The sequence below is a fragment of the Lipophrys pholis genome (genome assembly GCF_963383615.2).
Source record: "Lipophrys pholis genome assembly, chromosome: 6".
NCBI lineage: Eukaryota > Metazoa > Chordata > Actinopteri > Blenniiformes > Blenniidae > Lipophrys > Lipophrys pholis.
This window is the reverse complement of record NC_137629.1, coordinates 28,088,914-28,108,854: the sequence shown is the minus strand read 5'-3', so window position 1 is coordinate 28,108,854 and position 19,941 is coordinate 28,088,914. Positions and strand designations below refer to the sequence as shown.

At 42.3% G+C, this 19,941-nt stretch overlaps 1 protein-coding gene across 2 annotated transcripts in view; it reads right to left on the bottom strand.

The window, feature by feature from the left end:
• Positions 1 to 19,941, bottom strand: part of ccdc88b (coiled-coil domain containing 88B) — a 65,520-nt gene that overhangs the window by 34,713 nt on the left and 10,866 nt on the right. For both annotated transcript variants that reach the window (XM_080464998.1, XM_080464997.1), the window contains exons 4-19: positions 19,856 to 19,925; positions 19,584 to 19,642; positions 17,799 to 17,882; positions 16,833 to 16,973; positions 14,235 to 14,380; positions 13,652 to 13,733; positions 12,168 to 12,326; positions 9,715 to 9,861; positions 8,554 to 8,722; positions 8,190 to 8,305; positions 7,651 to 7,719; positions 5,681 to 6,331; positions 4,627 to 4,806; positions 1,846 to 2,186; positions 1,458 to 1,617; positions 376 to 726 (exon numbers count right to left, since the gene is read on the bottom strand). In XM_080464998.1, the coding sequence (XP_080321124.1) occupies positions 376 to 726; positions 1,458 to 1,617; positions 1,846 to 2,186; positions 4,627 to 4,806; positions 5,681 to 6,331; positions 7,651 to 7,719; positions 8,190 to 8,305; positions 8,554 to 8,722; positions 9,715 to 9,861; positions 12,168 to 12,326; positions 13,652 to 13,733; positions 14,235 to 14,380; positions 16,833 to 16,973; positions 17,799 to 17,882; positions 19,584 to 19,642; positions 19,856 to 19,925 (2,925 nt within the window). The remainder of the gene's footprint in view (positions 1 to 375; positions 727 to 1,457; positions 1,618 to 1,845; positions 2,187 to 4,626; positions 4,807 to 5,680; positions 6,332 to 7,650; positions 7,720 to 8,189; positions 8,306 to 8,553; positions 8,723 to 9,714; positions 9,862 to 12,167; positions 12,327 to 13,651; positions 13,734 to 14,234; positions 14,381 to 16,832; positions 16,974 to 17,798; positions 17,883 to 19,583; positions 19,643 to 19,855; positions 19,926 to 19,941) is intronic.

Here is a 19,941-nt window from a genome sequence, read left to right as displayed (position 1 = left end):
CCCCTCCCAGCTCGATGTAGGGAGAGTTTCTAAGTGTGTTCGTGAGAGAGAAACAGTGAGGAGGCGAATCAAGAGAGCAGCAGAGGAGATAAGGAAGATTAACAGTAGCCGAGGTGACATTTTAAAACTGATGAGCAGAGATAAAGCAGTAGTTCTGGAAATAAAGTGCTGCACTCTGGGAAGTGGCCTACTGTGAGCTGATAGTCGTCAAGCATCCCTCGAGCAAGATTCTCAACATAACATAGATCATCTCCTTCACACATAAGTTTGCACTGAATCACACAGACACCCTGCATAATGAGTTTCAAAGCCCCCCGCGCCCACGCACAAACCCACAAATCATTCTCAGAATTACGACCAAATCCAGGCACAGACCTCTTTTTCCAGCTCCGTCACCCTCCCGCTCAGCCGCCGCTCTGTGTCTCCCGCCGTGTGCTCGGGAGTCACGGAAAGGTCACAACCTCCGCCGACTTCAGGGCTTTGATCCGGAGGTGGCGTCTCCTCCTCGTGTGACAATTCTGAGTCGGCGCTTCGTCGTCTTTTTTCCAACAGGAGGAGAGAGTCGCTTTTCTGGAGGCGCTGGGAGAGCAACTCTATTTTCTCCTGGGACTGACTGAGAGAGACGGTTGCCACCTTCAGTTCAGCTTGAGCTCTTTGTAGCTGCTGGCTCAGATGTTCAACCTCAGCAGCCAGTTTTTGAGAATGTGCCTGCTCACTGGACAGATTCTGATAAGAGAGAGAAATGCGGGGCAATAGTTCAACCAGCTCCTGCAAGTTTTGACAGCATAGCAGAGAAATCCCTGAATATTAAGCACGAAGCAGTGAGGAGGAAGGATTTCATCCACTGTTATTTTGTAGCAACAGAAATCACTGGTAACCCAAAGATATGAGCACCAATAAAATGTATTTCTAAAATGTCCTGTATTTGTCTATACTGCAATGATTTACCATATTTCAACTCTTGGAACAAAAGCATGTGTTCGTTGACATTTCACTTGTGTTATTTCTATTGCAGAACGTTCTGCTGACAAACTGACGGACCCTGTCGCCAAATCCCCTCGGAAATGTTGCATTTTGCACATTTACAATAAAACATGCTTTATCTGATCCAATTTGCAATATCGTGCTAGTATTTGGTCTCTGTGCAGGGATAAAATGTTGAAAACCTAAAATGTGTCTCAATGTTTTTCACAAACCCTGCAGTTGTGTTCCTGGAGCTTTTTTTTTTTAAATTTCCACAACTGTGCAGCAGCAACTCCCATTTTCCAGGTGGACAAAAACATAATCAAAATTTGTTATCACGGATTTACACATTCAGAACAGGCGTGGGTATAAAACGATGATTCCTGCTCTCAACATAATGTTAGAAGGCAGAATTTTGGGTGAATTTGACCTGCCCTCTGTCCCTGCGGCGAGGCTTACTGTTAGTGATAAACTCCCACATCGTGCACACTCACCTGGGACAGTGAGCTAATCTTGGCCTGAACTTCTGCGTGTTGCTCCTGCAGCTGCTGTTTACCCTCCTCCACGCTGCTTAATCGAGTGCTGAGCTGTTTCTCCAGGTCCTGCAGCTGAGTGCAGCGCTCCTTGGACTCCGACAGCTGCTGACACACACGTCTACACAGACACACACACACACACACACACACACACACACACACACACACACACACACACACACACACACACACACACACACACACACACACACACACAAGCCAGCAGCAGGAGAAAGTCAGGTCAGATGCAGGTTGAATGAAGAGACATTGCAGATAAATGTATGGTGCAGTCCAGTTAGGTTAATTGAGTGATTAAGGTTAAGTGTGTGTACGGGGGTGAAGGTACCTGTGTTCAGTGTCCAGAGCCCACGCTCTCTGATTGCTGTGCTCCAGGGCCGAGGTGGTGCTCTCCAGCTGCTGCCTTAACCTCACCGCCTCCCTCTCTCTCTGCCTGCCCTCCTTACGTTTGCTGTCGAGCTCCGACTGACACACTTCCTTCTCCTGCTCTAACCGCGTGGCCTCCAGCAGCGCCTGGTCACGCGCCCTGGCCAGGGATTCCACCTCCAGGGTGGCCTCACGTAGTTCTGCCTCCAGTTCCTCCTCCCGACGACGTGAGGTGTCCAGAGTGCGGCCGTGTCGTTCCAGCTCTGCCCTGAGGGTCTGCGTGGTCAGCTCGAACTGGTCGCACTGGTAAGACAGAAAAGATGAGTGGTTATTTGTTATTGCTCGTATTGCATGTTTTCCCCTCGTTTATCTGGATGCTGTGTGGAGCTTTCATGTATGAGGTTTACTGGTGTATCTACATAGTATGGAAATGTGAAAGTGTGTGTGTGGTTGTCTGTCTCTCTGTGTTTGGCCTGTGATGGACTGGCGACTTGTCCAGGGTTTCCCTGGACACCATCCATATAGTCAGCTCGAGCTGGCTCCAGAGTCCAGCAGTACTGAATTGGATGGTAATGGGACAATATAGCATCCAAAACCATGAAAATAGTGAATTAATATAAAACCAAAATCGAAAAAATTAAATATTCAATCTAATATATATCAGGAATTTGCTTTAGGGAACTGCCCTGTGAGTACATGTTTTTTTTAAACTCAAGAACAACCAACACGCTTTGCCCTTCAAACTGAAGTGCTGCTGGGACTCTGCCAGGTTTACTTAAGAGCACCCTGTGGATGTTTTGACCTCTAGTAGCACAATGGAGCAGGTGTTTTATTGTGTTCCGCCCAGTGATGATGATAAGTAAAATAAGCTGCTATTCAAACTATTCAGTTAAAAGTCTCCTATTAGAAATACCCTGACCAGTCATAACAATATAACCACCTGCCAGAATCTGTGTACATCTTCCTTTTTATGCCCAATTCACCCCAAAAAAATAAGGAAAATGGGAGAAAAACTGACAGTTTTCCATCAGAACAGACCTAAAGCTCTGTGGCAGTTTGCAGGAGGAATTGGATTAGATTGACCCACACAGGACAGCCTTCACTCTCCACACGCATTAGACACCCTCCGTTGCTATGACCCTGTCACTGGTTCACCCATCACTGTTAACTGGCAGACAAACTGGGAGCTGCAATGTTCCTCCAACCATCAACATGTAGCCTTTATCAAATTCACCTGTCAATTCTTCTATTTTAACACAAAAACGTGCTGCCTGATCCCACTCATTAACGTGATGAAGACAGGTTCCTGTGCGATCAAGACTGTTCTGAGTGATTGTATGAATCCCCACAAGGTTTTACTTCATACAGTCGCCACTGATTTGTAGTGAAATATAAGTGCAAAGAAGCAAATCTAAAGGTGGTGGAGAACTTAGAACATTATGTGTATACCACAATGCATGAGAGCTACATGGAAGCAAAAGGGATAAAAAAAAAAAAGGGATGTATTGTATATCCTTATTTAGGTTTCATTTATAAAGCACGGTTTTGAAAAATAATATCAATAATAGAATTTATCAGTGTGATCTGATGGTGGTCGACCGCGCACTTGAGTGGAAGCCTTTTAAGTTTTATAAAAGAAATCGACAAACAGTGAAATTCATTCTTTTTAATTTGGTGCTGAGGTATAAGTTATTCTATTCGCAATTTGAAGTAACAGCAAGGTACTTCTCAAGATCAAACATAGCGGGTACTCGGTTGTTCAAGCATGTACCTTTTTTCAATAAAAAAAAAAAATACAAATTTCTGGGAATCTTTTGATGAGAAAATATAAAAGACAACCTGAATCTCTTTCTCTGATGTGCTACGAGTCTCAGCCTCGGTTATTGCACTTTCCATTATATAGAGCTAAAATACATGTTGAATGTATATAAAATATGTAATTGTTTTGCTTGGTATCGGTCATGGAAATACGTCCACACATAAAATCCAGCATTTTTTTCTTTTTAAAAAAGACGGAGGACAACACAACAATCTACTTTTGCAAAATCCAAAGACGGATTATATACAGCTCTTGTAGAGTGGGAGGCATTCATGAATCCCTTTTATGGTATTTCTTTAATGCTGACTTAGCAGTGCTCTTTTCCTTAGCTTGCACTTTCTCCTATGTCCCGAACATTTATTTTTTTTTTACTGTGAAATAGCACATTAAACACAGCATTCAACAAGCGGGAGTGAGGTGACTGAGGAAGGTGGCTTTTAGTGGGGTTTTTTCCTTTAGCTTGAATCATGAGGAATGCACTAAATAAGCCGTACCAAAGCCTTAACCTGTTTCTTTCTGATTGGACCGTTCTTGTCAGAGTGTGAATGAAGCAGTTCACATCAGACCGATTGGCTCGGCGCAGGGTGTATAAAAATGTTTTGTTCTCAGACAGCTCCAAACATCCATTTCAGTTCATGCTGTCAAGGCCACTTCCTGCTGAACACTTTCTCCTTGCCATATTATAATTAGTTTTCAGAGTTGTTGAAAGAAATTCATCCGGCAAGTGGGAGCCATGTCTAATGCAATTATTTAGACACATCGCACAATAATCTGATTGCCTGCTTCTCTTTATTTGGTTTGTACATTTATTTTTTCATCCTCCCCTCCTCGTCAGACTTCCCTGAAGTGACATCTATAATGTTGGGTGTCATCCCATTGTGTGTCTGTGTCTGTGTCTGTGTCTGTGTCTGTGTACTCGCCAACCTTGCGCTGGGCGGTGCGCAGGGCGTCCACCGTGCTGCGTAGCGTGTCCCTGTCTCTCTCCAGTGCAGCTCGCTCTCCCTCCAGGGTGGCGATGACCGTCGTCTGCATCCTGTGAAGCTCCGCTTGGCTCCGCAGGCGGCACAGCTCCTCCTCCACCACCAGACCTTCCGACTGCAGAACCTGGAGGGGTGGGGGGGGGGGGGGGGGGGTAACGCACACAAACAAAATGTTTTATATGAAGTCTGACTGCATCCATTACTCAAATGACTGCTTTAATAATAATTCACCTTCCAGGTTTCACAGCTTTCTCTCAAAATCTGACTGATATGTGACAGTAAAATCCATAAGAAATAACTTCTAGGGCTTCTATAGATGGAGTGTTAATTTGGTACACTTCCAATTTATTCCACTTAATTCCCAGTGCAATACAAAGAGTCTGCAGGCAGTGCACACCGGGTCAGATGAATCCTTGCAGCTCTGGAAAGCCCAGGTACCGTGTGGATTTTTTTTTTTTTAGCTGAACGTTAACTTAGTGCTCACGTGCTCAACATGACGACACTTATTCTGCTGACAGTTTTTAACATAAACTGAAATTGAAGTAGAAGTTTGGCTACTTCTTTCACTTGAAATCACAAATTAAACATCAAAGCGTCAGACAAATCAATCAGAAGGTTTAAAAGTAAACTCATATACCTAGTATCGATCTGACTCACCAAATAATGCCGCTACAGTATTTGTGTGTTTTATTACCGCCACAGTTTTGTCAGTTGTAATGAATTTCTTATCTTTGGTTTAATCGCTCATTTTGAAATCAATCTTTACTGTGATTTATTGTCACACTAAAAATATTCTGATGGGTTTGGGTATTACATTTGAAATATCACATTTTATCGATCCGTCACATCATTTTATCTCGCTCTTTAGTCACTCTGAACATTAAAACTGTAAAACACAGAAGTCAGACAAAAACATTATCAACCATGTTTCCAACCATGTGTCAGTCATCTATTCATGTGTTGATCAAATGTTCATCCACCCATACATGTCTCCATACCTCGATCTGCCGGCGAGCTACCACCAGAGTCTCAGCTGATTTCCTCAGACGCTGAAGCTCCGCCTCCACGAGCACCAGCCTCTGTTCGGCCTCCCAGGTTTTCCTGCTCTGCTCCCCCAGCTGGGCGCGCAGGTCCTGGGCCACCACGGCCTGCCTGTCAGCCTCCTCCTGGGACTCCAGGAGGCGCTGTGCCAGATGCTCCTCATCAGGGCCGCATGAAGAACATGCGGCCTGGCGATCAGCCGTCGTCTCTGGTTGGTCTCCTGATGCCTGATTCTGAATCACGGAACTTTGCGCTTCCTCCTTTGGCTCCGTTTCTTTGTCTTGTTTCTCCATTTCTTTCCACCCTCCCTCCGCCTTTCCCCTCCGTTTGGCCTGGATGTCCTCACTGCACGGTTGGCCATGTTGAAGGACCTCCTCACCGACACCGGCTTCCCGCTGAGCTCCGATGATTTCCCCTCGTTTCTCTCTCTCCTCCATCATCCTCACCCTTCCCTCCCCTTCTCCCCGACAGGACTCCGAGCCCTGGACTCCTCTCACCACCTTCTCCCCCCCTCCCTCCTTCCTCGTGTCTTCCAGGTGTTGAAGTTTGGTCACTAGCTGCTCCAGGCGCTGCTTTAAAGTGGCATTTTCATTCTTCACGTTTTGAAACTGAAAATGACATAAAAACTCAGTGTTTTTTTTGTTTCTTTTAAAAGCTGTGTTTTTTTCATATATACAAATAAAGATTTATCACAAAATCTTTATTTGCTGCTGCATTAACGCGACATAGTTCCATCTTGTAGAAACAAAAACTACTGAAATACTGAGGAATTCAAAGGGTGGACTTGATATTACATGTTTTACTCGCAACGTTTCGACTACGGACTATTCCGGTTCATAAAACTTTGATTATTTATGTCATGTACAATAATTACATTCGGTAGTGCCTGGGGCTACAAATGCCAGAATAAAGGTTTAATTGCGATTTTGTCAGACAAACAGGAGATTAATCCTGCAGCGATACAAATTAAAAAAGATATTCTGGAATGAAAAAAAAACAAGCAGTTTATGAGGCTGACAAAAAAGTGTAGTGACTCTCGTGATTATTTCAAATATCTAAAAGTGTAAATCCCGTAAAAGCTTCAAACATCAAACTATATTTTACAAAGCTTTAGACGAGTTTTTCTACTATCACAAAGGCAAAACAAACACGTCACTCACTGTTTACTTGACCAAAACAATAAATTAGTGTGCGAGTCGAACTAAAACTGAACTTTAAAGGAAAATATAGTTTTATAGTTCAACTAACATCCAGGTATTACAAATGAACGTCGATCTACTTCATGTATATAGAGCAGTATGACTGGAACAGGACTAATCTGAATAATTAAGAGACTTTTAACGAATATAATGGAACGCATTAGGTGGAGGCTTTGAAAAAAAAATTATCCGCTTCAAGAGAACATTTGTGGGAAAAGTGATGAATTTCCCCTCAAGGCGTGACTGAGACACAACCTTAATGAAAGTGTGATGAACATAAGGACAACCTAAAGCCTCCAGCATGGAAAAGAAAAGAAGCTTTTTTTTTTTTTTTAAAGGGCGTGTAGTGTACAGAGTAGTTTCTATGTCTTTCATGCTGCAGTTGATGAAAGCAGCGCGAGTGAAGAAAAACAGAAAACGATGAGTCGATGCAATATGAAAGGGATTTGTAGAGTTTGGTAATTCTCTCTTGCTTTGACTTCGGCAATCCGTTTCACACACACGAGCCGTTGCTTTTCTGAAATTGGCAAACCGGAGCAGCTAATTCTCGGCGGATGATGTTCAACAGACTCATTCGGAAATTCCACCAAACTGTGAAATTCAGCGGCGCAGTGTTTAACTCAGACGCTCCATGTTTTCTCGGCTCACGCCTGTGTCGTGTCGTGATGTCACAGATTTAAACCCACTAAAATCCAGGTGTACTGAGACTTTCCGCTTTCTTTGCTCACCTCTCGAAGTGTGCTTCCGTGCTCTGTCTCGAGGCCGGCCAGCTCATCCTTCACATGCGGAGGATCAGCCTGCAGCGGGGGTGGGGGGATTTTTAACACCTTCATTTATTTTTTCCTTTGTGTTTGATTCTATAACAGCTCGAATAGATGCAGATGTGCCAGGGCGACTAGGTTTTTTTCAGTTTATCAATCTTGATTTACCGGAATTGTTCTTCTCACAATCGAAACTCTATGATATATGGCCTACTTTGCATATGATGGAGTCGGATTTGTAGATCTCTTCTCGCCGCTGTCTCCTCCCTGCGTCAGTGTGATCAACGACCCTTCAACTCTGCTTCAATATTTATATTCCAAAGTCTTTTCATGAGCCACTTTGACCTTAAACCCTCCACTGAGCAGAGACAAGCTGCTATAGATTGTGTGTGTGTGTGTGTGTGTGTGTGTGTGTGTGTGTGTGTGTGTGTGTGTGTGTGTGTGTGTGTGTGTGTGTGTGTGTGTGTGTGAGAGTGTATCAGAGCCTTTGACCTCTGCACCCTGACCTCCTGCTGGGCCTGCAGCTCCTCCAGCCGTCTCCTCAGCTCTAAGTTCTCCTGCTCGGCTCCCAGCAGCCTCAACGCTGAAGCTTCGCCCACTTCCACGCTCAGCGGCTTTTGATCTGTGACGGTTAAAAAAAATGGAGAAATAAAGTGTAACGCCAAAATAAAAAAAAGATTAAAATGAGAGGGAGAGGCAGATATGATGAGAAAGAGAAATGGAGAGAAAAACAGAATTGGCTATTTGGAGAGATGCTATTGGTTATTGTTGATTGATATCCTCTGGGCCAGTATTACCTCAACATATTTTCTCTTATCAGTTAATTAAAATGTCCTAAATGACAGGGCGAGGAGAGGCAGGTGCTCTGACCAATCAGTTCGCTCAGCTCCTCGTCGGAGTCCAGCTCTGATTGGAGGAAACGGTGGCGAAGGGAAACCACTGGAGCGGGAGCCGCGCTGCTCTGGTGCCTCAGGTCCGCCTCGAGGCTCATGTTCATCTCCAGCAGCTCATCGACTCGCTGCCTCTCGGTGTCCCGCTCCTGCACACACACACACACACACACACACACACACACACACACACACACACACACAGAGAAATACAAACAGGTCGCATGAAGCTAAAACACAAGATGCACATCTATCAAGAATCCTTCAAGTCTTTGTGTTGCAATTCATCTTCAAACTACTTAAAGCATATATGAATAAGTGGAATTTGTGTTGTCTGTAGATCTGCTGAGTGAATCCTTTCCACACTGTCAAGACGAACTTCATTCTCTGTTTTGATTTTTGTTGCTTTTCTTGAATTAGCTGTCAGCTTGTTCACCCAGAGACCATCGGCCTCCACTGTCTTCATACATCAACAGAAATCAGCCATTGTGCCTTTTTAGCCAGCACTCAGCCCTCTTCCTCCAGACCACCACCTCAACCTTCAACACTCCCATAATAACTCCAACACGCTGCTGCAGCACATGCATTTAGACGGTGGGTAAAATATAGCCGCATACCTTTATGCTTTACCATGACTGGAGAGAAAAAGTGACTGCTTAAACAATGTGTGTTGTTGTCGGCGCCATGTAAATAAAAAAATGAGTTTTATGTTGTTTTGTTTTCCTTAAATGGTCTCGCCCCACATTATGCCTCTGAGCTGCTTCATCCTTTCTCTCCTGCTCTGTGTCTCCCGCAGTTAATGTCTGAGTGGAAAGCTCAAACCGAGGAGAACTAAACTATGGATCAACTGACATCTACACATCAGACTGTCTGTTATCAAAACTACTGTTAAAACCGTTTGTCCTTCCCTGGCTTTCGCCTTAGAATCTGACTTGTTTTTGTTCTTGTATTGTTTTTTATATTGTTTTTTTTCTACCACTATTTTCTCTTCCCAGGCATGTCAACAGTGCAAGTCTTGCGCTCTAGGGCAGCTCTTTAAAATGCTCTTTAAATAAATTTGATCTCCTTTAACTCACACGTTCTCATCAAGACATTTTTTTGCAAGACAAACAGGCTGAAAATGATTCGTAGCTCCACCCACTGCTTCCACCTCCATGGTCCTCTGACGCAGCAGAAGATTGTCCCTCTCCAGCTCCCGTAGCGAGGAGCAGCGCCCCCTTGCGTCCGCCAGCTGTTCCTCGAGCAGAGTTTTAGTCTCGTGTAGCGCCGCGCACAGCTGCTGCTGCTCCTGCAGGGGGCGACAAACATAAGAAACGTGGACGTCACATGATCGTGTGGCATCATTTCACATATCTTAACAAAATAAGGACTTTCAGTCAAAGCTTGTCTCTCAGCCAATCTCTTTAAGGGTCATTTATTAGCAGCAAATTATCGAACATATATATATTTTCAAAATAAGCAAAATTCAAGACAAGAAGAAGTGTGGAAGAACCTGCCCTTCATAGGCCGTTCCTATTCAAGTCATCACGTTTGATGTGTGATTTCTTTTTATTCTATGAGAAGTGTTGACATCCAGAAATAATAATATATGTTCTATATATTCCTAATCCTTCCAGATCTTTGAAATTCTTATCTACACCTCTTGTGCAATAGCACACTGTTCACACCTGGGTTCATAAATTAAAATGTCTGCGATGAGAACAAATGAGCAGTGAGTCATACTTCATGTGCATGATCGCAGCGAAGGTCAGGTTATAATTATGGAATTAACCAAAAAGGAAGCTGTTACCTTAATCCAAATCTTAATGCAACTAAAATAGCAGTGTCAAACATGCTTTATTGTTTAGAGTGTGATTGGCAAATGAAATGACGACGATCAGTAAAGAAACTTTTGCTGAATTTAACCTATAAAGACACTGATATGTTTCCGACAAAGAATATCTGGATTTTATCCAGTGAGATTCAGTTTTTTTCTTTGCAGACTTCCTCTAATCTGCCACACAACTACTGATAATTTCCTATTTTTCAAAAGATGACATAATTAGTGTAAGTAAATCCCTCTGATTATTATAAGGTGTTGCTGCTCACCACACTTATGAAAATGCTTTTCAATTGGACCCTGGACCATAACATATCGTATATTTGGTTTGGTAACTTCTTAGACACGTGTCTGTTATTTATAGAATTGTTGCTGTTTCAAAGGATCGTTTATATATATGTTTTTCCACGTTTAATGATTTTAACTAGGCTCACAAAAGCAAATTTAGAAAAGAAAAGAAAAGACACAAAAACTCAATTCAGCTTAACAGAAGCAAAATCTGGAGGAATATTAAAGTTAATACAAATATGTTAAGTTTGCTATTGGTTTTTTTTAAGACGGATGTTTGTAGTAGTCTTGAGAACGGTCCATGAATTGGACATGCTAATTTGTTGCCATAATTTAAAATGGACAACTCACTCGATATCACCACAACAAATTGAAGCGGAAAAGTTAATAAATCACAGCAGTTGTAAACAAACCAACAGTTCAGTCAGACCGTCTAAATCTCAATTTACACATTAAAAATTAAAGTAATTACGTCTAAAATGTCAGCAATAACTTCTCTTATTGAGTTTTTGATCCCATGAGTTTGTGTGCCCCATTCTTACATCTCCAAAATAACTGTGCCAGTACATCATGATTATTACTGATCACAATAATCACTAAAACTATGAAAATAGTACCCAAGACGGGGTGAAAAAATCAGCCTTACAAAGTGTCTTATTACAGCACATTTAACAATAGTTTTCCTTCTACCAACACCCACACAAAGATTTTCTGTGAACTTGATTACAAACACAAACATTGAAAAAATAAAAATAAAATCTCCCTGATGGCTAATTTGATGTCACGGGGGGAATCACATGGAGGTAAAATTAATCAACTCAGATGATGCTGAGGATACTGTGAGGCAGTTCACAGTAATATGAGCACAATTTCTACTTCAGAGGAGTTTTACCACCTGAGGATGAATCTCATTTGGGTATAAAAGTCCCAATAACTGAAGCTGTACTCCTGTTCCTTGTCAACGAAGCAGCTCCGGGCTGTAAATCCTGGTGACATCACACAGTATAATCTCATTCGGCGTCTCTGAGCTGCGAGTTGTTCGTTCTCACTCTTGATTTAAACGCTCAGGGCAGTGAGAGAGAATATATGGCTTTTGAGATTAAGTAGTACTTCTTTTTAAAAAACTAATAGCTGCTCAGAAAAAGGTTTACGGAGGGATCTACTTAACGTGACCTTCGTCGGTAACGCTTGAGAGACCAACCCGCCTTGGAAAGTTTGTGTGCCTTTCTACACCTTTATACTAATGTGCAGTGTTATAACACTTTCTGCATGAAATGGCCTGCAACAAGCAAACTGCTGCGCTATTTGTGGAGTGGGAGTATCTCTGCTCCTTGTTTTCTTCCTGGTGTAAATGACTTATTCAGAAGGGGAACTTATGTGTTTGTGTATATGCGTGCGTGCGTGTGTGTGTGTGTGTGTGTGTGTGTGTGTGTGTGTGTGTGTGTGTGTGTGTGTGTGTGTGTGTGTGTGTGTGTGTGTGTGTGTACCTTCAGCTGAGTGCGCGTGAGCTCCAGGCTGCGCAATCTGTGTTTACAACTTTGAAGCTCAGCTTGCAGCTGCTCTGACCGGGCGGCTCGCTCACGGGCGCAGTCCAGCTCGTCCCGCAGAGCACGCATGCCCCTCACCTCACCCTGCAGAGATCGGTTCTATACACACGCACATACACACAGACACACACACGCACATATACACACACACACACACACACAGGCGCACGCGCGCACGATGCAAAGTGAAGTAAAGCAAATATTGACAAAGTCTGATGAACCAAGAAGAAAAGATGTGTGTGCATGTGGGTACCTATGTATTGTATAGAAATGTTCTCACAAAAATAGAAAGAAAATGACCTTGTTTTATATAGGAATTACAAGACCAAACCTTAAACAAGTCATTAAAATTCAAAATTCAAAGAGACACAATACATGCATCAATAATGTGTTGAGACTTCTATAATTTGCAATTTGGCAGCATAACTATCCACAAGATTACACTCTTATTCTCTCCATATTGGCTTGTCTTGTTCGACGACTGAACTCCTCACCTTGGCTAAGCATGCGTGTATTTGACAAAAATACAGATTCAGTGTGCAAGAAAATGAGGCAGGAACCATACTTCACAAGCTGTATATGTCGAGATATGTACTACTCTATATGTACTATATGTACCATTTGGATGTGTTAATGTCACTAAGCTGAGCTCCTCCCAAAGCCACAGAAAACACAGCCTGGTTGTTTCATCGTTGAAAGAGCAGAAATATAAATCGCTTTAAAAATAACAAGTCTGGCTTCTTACGGCGGTCAAAAGAGATTATACAGAGAACAAACCACCACCTTGCAATTGTGAACCTGTGTGACACCAACATTATAGCAAGTCGCCTGGATGCAAAGAGATAATGGCCATGCTTTAAAGTGATAAAACTGAAGATATTCACTGGCGATCCAGTTACAAAACAAACCACCTGATGCAATTCTCCAAAATTAAAAATAAAAAACACGACCAAACTCATTAATGTAAGTCCATTTAGTGACAGCTGAAAAAAAGATTGAATGAGCACCTGCGTCTGAATTTCATCATTAAAAGTTTTTAAAGAGAAAAATTTGGCAGGCAAGATATTCTGAAAAGATTATTTATTTTTTTTGCTTTTTAACCCCTACACTCAATATGAAAGGTTTAGGAACAATTTTTTGCAACTAAAATTGTAAATACAAAAAAAAAAACTGTGTGAGGACGTCGTGACTTTACAGCTTTGTTAGTTTTGCAACAGCCACAAAGATGTTTGTAGTGAGTAGAAGGACCCTGACTGCTGCTGAATACATTACCTAAGAAGAATCAACTAATTTTCTATTAAAAGTGTTGGAGTGTGCTGCAGAAGACACCACGACAGTTGCAGAATGAATCACATCTAATGCCTGAAGAGAACAACTGAAAGCATCGTGTTTCTGTGTGTCGGCCTCTTATCTTGTGTCTGTACCTCTTTCTGAAGCTTCTTGAGCTGCTCCTCCATCATCTGTATCTCCTGCTTGTAATCCAGTATCTGATCTCCTTTGTCCTCTCTAAACACACACAAAGTAAATTGCACTTTTTCAAAACACTGTTTACATGACATTTCCTTCGCTTGATTCATCCCATGTGATAAATTGGCCGATGAAATGAGATTAAAGTGGATTATGTTTGCCAGAAATAGCAGAAGACATTTATAGAAATCGTAATTCAGCAACTGTGACCTTTATATTATAGTCTACATGTAATATACTGTGTAAATTGGATTGTGGGAGGGGAGCACCTGGCTGGTTCTCCACTCGATGCTGAAGAACAACTCAGTTTGTGACAAAGTCATTTGCACATTTTTTTTTTTCAAGATGACCTTTGTTACAACTTTTTCTAAAGGTTGCCTTGAGCCTTTCCATCACACACACACACACACACACACACACACACACACACACACACACACACACACACACACACACATATACGTGACGTGTACAGAAATGCATCACACACACACGAAAATGCATACACACGTCCACAATCACACACACACAAACACTCACAGTTGTTGTTTAAGACGGCGGAGCTTGGCCTTGCTGTCTGCCAGCTGGAGAGCCAGACCTTGGGGCGGCTCCTCGCTGTGGCCACCCAGGGGCGCCATGGTTGAATCAGCTTGAGCCTCCCGCTCCGTACAGAGCTCCGCCATCCTCTGGGATTTACAGGGAAAGAGAGAGAGAGAGAGAGAGAGAGAGAGAGAGAGAGAGGGAGATGAGTGACCGATGTCTGAAGTAGAGGGAATAAGCATTGAATACCCCAGACTGTGAACATTTGTCTCCAGAACACTGTTAAATAACGAGCCGTAGAAGGTTGGAATATTTTGGAGTTGGATTTCTTTTTGGCGGCCACATGTTGAGTCAACTAGTGTGTCGCTCTCTTGGTGATAAAGGTTAAAAAAAAGAAAATAGTGTTTTGCTGGATGTACGCTCATATTACAAAATGAAAAAGCATTCTCTGCTGCTGTTGTCATTCTTCTAGTACCAATAACATCAAATGATTTCAATCACGAGACTCTACGATTGAATCCACGGTTAAGAACGGGTGAAAGTAACTGAATGATCAAGTCTGTTTCACACTGACGGGTCTCGTGTAGTTTTGAGACAGAATGACCATTTTGTTTTGTGAAATCCTCTCTCTAGTTTGTGTGATATCTTCTATAAGGACAAAGCAACATAATCATATATTATCTGGTTACACACTTGAAATGGAGCAGAGACAGAGCTTAGTCTGTTTCATTAGGCCTCATTTGAGCTGGTGAAATGTGATATCCCCCGCTGCTCTGATCTCACATTAATGTTGCATTTAAGGCTTCTTTTGATTTCAAACCATTTCTTTCATAATCCCTTATAATCCCATGGAGAATAAAACAAATCTTTATGTGGGTATTGGTTAGGCATATTGATTTAAAAATGCAGGCAGTGTTTGAATTCACAAAACAGTGAACATGAGGAGGAATCCAAATTTCATTTTTAGAAGATTTCAGGGGGCCATTGACACCTCCAGAAAAGTGGTTGTTTGAAAATGTTGCCGGTGTCGTCTTCTCTCAGATAGTAGAAACACAAACTACTGAACTAAAAACATTTTCTAATTCTATCCGTTTTTTTGAGAAAAAGTTTCAATGCAACTTCTGACTCTGACCCTCAATTGCTGATCAACCTTGAGACTTAACAGTACATTGATGTTTTCTGAATTTTAATCGGGGATTGTTTGGCGCATGAAAATCCCCGGTTAAACTCTGAGAAGCATTTCTGTGAAGAGTTTAAGTGATTTCAATGCATGTGGGATGGATGGATGGATGGATGGATGGATGGATGGATGGATGGATGGATGGATGGATGGATGGATGGATGGATGGATGGATGGATGGATGGATGGACTCCTTTTGTTCTCTTTAAAATGTCACTTATCAAGTCGGTGTCATAGTAAAGATCCAACGGCATAATTTTTTTCTAAATCAAAGTTTCACAGCATTAAACTTTGGACACTGACATCAAAATCATCATGAGGTCTGACAAGCATTGACATGATATTAGACTCCTGCTGCGCTGGAACATCCACCCACACACGTCTGACCCCATCAGTCTGAGCACATGTCGGCAGTCGACATAGATGAGAGGCGACGTGACGATTTTCTCTTCTCGTCAGTTGAAATATTCACAAACGTCTCTTTTAGGCGTCTTCCAAAGGTTTCAATGACGATGATCCACACCACTTTAATATCTATGTTGAGTAGCTTGACTGAGGTTTACGACTTACCCTTGACATGAAAACGTTGGCAATCTTACCCATAATTTTAATTCTTTAATACCTTGCTAGACCACTTTCGATAGGTCCCACACACTTTCGGTGACTATTATCATTTAGTCCCGTCTCTCCTCTGTCCCCTTTTCTAATATTAGTCGGTGGATTTTGATGGATGATGTCTTTAGGTCTTCATTCAAACTATTGTATTTGTCTGTGTCTGTTTGCACTATTCTTTCACCCCGAACCGGTCTGGTCTTGCACCATTGTCACTTTTGTCACACTAACATTAGAAAATGACAGCTGATGATAACTCATTACTTTGGAATCAAGTTTCGAAAAGACGTGAAACCAAGGTGTGAATGAGAAGAAGATTTAATAATTTTCAGAAAGTTAATAACTGTTGGTAGATGTGTGTTATCACCGGGAGCCAATTATCCTTGTTTAGCAGTGATATTAAAGAGAGGCATAACCACTCCACAAAAAAGTCCCCTTTAGGATTAACTGCTTATACTAATTGACTACTAAAAATGTAAAAACAACCAGTTGTTATCTTTCAGAGGGTAATGTGCTAAGCTTCTGTTTTGGTAGTACTGCTGAGTAACCTCATGTTGACTCCAGGAAGAGGCTGTGCCTGGCTGAGAAATTGTTTTGGAGGTGCTGGGCGGCAGATTTTGTTATTTAGACCCCAGGCGCAGTGTTTCCCTCTGACTCCAGTCTCACTACTAAGCCAACCAGGTGCCGGCTGCCTCATATTTACTGCTCAGACATGAGAGTGGTACTAAGGTTCTCACCGAGCGCTCGGCAAGGGAGCATATTTCTCGAAAATGTCAAATTCTTCCCTGAAGTGTGTTCATTCATACCTCCAGATGTGTGTCTCTCTGTGCCAGCAGGCTTTGGATTTGTTTGGCCATGGAGCTAAACACCAGCTGTAAGTCTGCACCCTCTTCCTGCACCAGCTCCTCCCACTGAAGCGGCAGCACCACCCGAGGATCCTGAGTCACCTGCAGCAAGGACACGCTCTCAGGTCTCCATAAGACTTATGTGTGTCTGGGAAACACGATGCAAGGTCAGGGGGTAAACAATCCAGGCAGTGAGAGTGCAGTGTGAATACTAAGCGTCCGTGTAAAACAGGGAAAAAAAATAAGTTTTTGTCTGCGAAATATATCCAAAATGAGCGATGCATGCAAAACTGATGATCATGCTGACGGGTCTGAAATGTCCTCAGGTGGAAGGCATATGAGCAGCGATGGGGGGGGGTATATCCATCCACACACGGAGCGCACCTCTCACCTCAATGATTTATTAGGCTGAGAAAGCTGGTCCAAAAAAAAAAAAAACAAAGGTAGCAACATGCTGCTACTGTAATCCAGACACTCCGCTATGCAACATGCTGTTTTTGTAATGCTGGCAATTATTCATGGGGAGTATTTTTAAAGAAATGCAGTTTGGCATTTACGCATTATTGGAGGGGACAGCAGAGAATAATGGAAGAGAGGCGAGGATATGACAGAGGTGGAGGTGGAGAGGTGGTCACAAGGGGTGGAGGATCTATCCCACAGTGGCAGCACGGGGCAGCCGGAGGTCCTGGAGAGGCTGCCAGCAGAATGACAAGTAGCTCATTTTCACACTTACTTGGATCACACATAGGAAGTACCACACTCTCTGCCTGCAGGCCAGACAGTGGAGAATTTCTTGACAAAATAACATTTAGGAACAAAATCTTCTGAGGGATGTCTCCTCCAGACCAGATCTTCACCGCCGCGGGCCGGACGGGGAACATCTTTTATAGTTTGAGAGACTCTTGAATCGATTTAATATGGACATACCTGCTGAATGCAGTTGGCGATGGCCGCCTGGGTCTCGAAGTCCAGAGACTGGATCTGCTGAATAAATGTTTCCTTCTTCTCACACTGAAAAAATCAGACACGGTTAGGTGTGTGTGTGTGTGTGTGTGTGTGTGTGTGTGTGTGTGTGTGTGTGTGTGTGTGTGTGTGTGTGTGTGTGTGTGTGTGTGTGTGTTTGTTACAGATGAGACCAAAGATCATGAGGTTAGTAATCAATCGAATGACGCTAATCTGAAATAGCCTTACTATTGACGTTCAGTGACATTTTGACGCTATAATTGGTAATTTGTGTGCGATCTTCTTCTTTTTTTTCCCCAAACAATTCAATGAGAATCTCATAAGAGCGTTAAAAATAGAAATCCTTATTTTGTTACTACATATGGAGAAAAAAATTTTTGCTGCCCTAATTTTATTTTACTCCACGACATATCCCGAAGTGTTTGGTTGCATTATGAGACAACAATATAACGTGTAATCTTTCCATGCCCACATATCAGCAGAAATCCCTCTTCTAATAAGTAGCATACACACACAAGAGCTTTCTTTTATGCTTTTCAATAAAGTAATGCTGCAAAGCCGAAAGCTTAGCCGCTGAACACCAACCCAACAGGAGCCAGCAGAAGGCTGTTGTGGGAAAAGGCTCAGCTTCCTGCACAATTTGACATTTACTAATACATTCTTGTCTTTTCTCACTATCTCCCCAATGTGACAGTGGTGGACTGTTCTGCTGTGTGTCTCCTATGTCCCACATAAATTCATGCCAGAGGTGTATGCAGAGCTCAAATGATTACTGCTCCATGGAGTGCGATGAAACCAATGTAATGCACATTTATTCTACTAATTATACAGATAATCTATCATCCTATGTAACTATTCACAGCATAAACTGTTTGAGTGTGATGGGACTGTTGAACAAATATGTAGTAATTCAGAAAATACTCCATATTTAACTGTGCCATGAATGCAAAGGGTTTCAGATGAGAGGCTAAAAGATCAACCTGTAATTGTGCTTAACATGACCTAGACGCTGTAAAGTCCCGATACACATGTCGATTAGTAGATAACAGGTAATGTGATGAGAAGAATGCACTGATTGGTAATTGAATACACAGACACTGAATGTCACACTGAACAAGCAAACGTACTTAAAAAAAAAAAAAGGCTTTTTGAACTAACACAATAAGAAAATGCAATGAGTCAGTGAACTTTGTGACAGGAAGGTGGACTCGGAGGAAAACTTGAAGCGTTAGTTATTAGGTTAAAGTTATTAGGTTTCGATCTTTAGAGCGAAAAGCTCCCTCTCACCTTCATGTTCATTCAACCATTAAATAATTGACTCAAGACCAAAAAGTGGATATAGTGTCCCCACCAGAGCTGGAAGGAGTACTGCAAATGTGTATCCCAATAAAACTACTATGATATTACCTGAAGCCAAGTCAGTTAATAGTGAAAGTATGCATAAAGTTACTCAAGTGGAAGTACAAATTACATAATCCGCTCATGGTATGAGTTGATTTTAATTGCAACGCTATTAGTAATTATTCAATGCAATATGTATAAAATTTCAACTTAAAAAAAACACTAATTGAATTCAATAAGTATTTGTCATTCACTTCTTTTACTGCTCGTTCCCCCCTACAACACTTTTTTTTTTTTTTATACATTTTATGAGGATGATATTTAGTATTAGTGAAATAACAACGGTGGTTGTATGCAGATGGTATTATCCTCCAGAAGACCTGCTGGTGCGAGTGAGTGTGAAATCACCTGCACTGCACTCCCTAACAGGAGCAGGAGCAGTCGCCTGAGCTCCTCCACAGCCGCCTCTAAGGACACAGAAATAACTGTCATCATCATCATTATCATCATCATCAGCACCGCCCCCCCACCCCACACACATACACACCACTATCCTCCCCGTCATTATCACCTTAATGTGCTTCACGGATAGCCCAGATATGGACTTGTGTATAAAGTATAATTACTTTCTTGCAGCTGAGCGATGTGGCACTGATAGGATCAGCGTTGTTATCTTATACCTGTTAGGGGGTCCTGCCCCAGAATGGCAACATTTGGGAGAGGCATCAGTATCAGCTGTTGCAGGTCTTCCTGAACAAAAAGATAA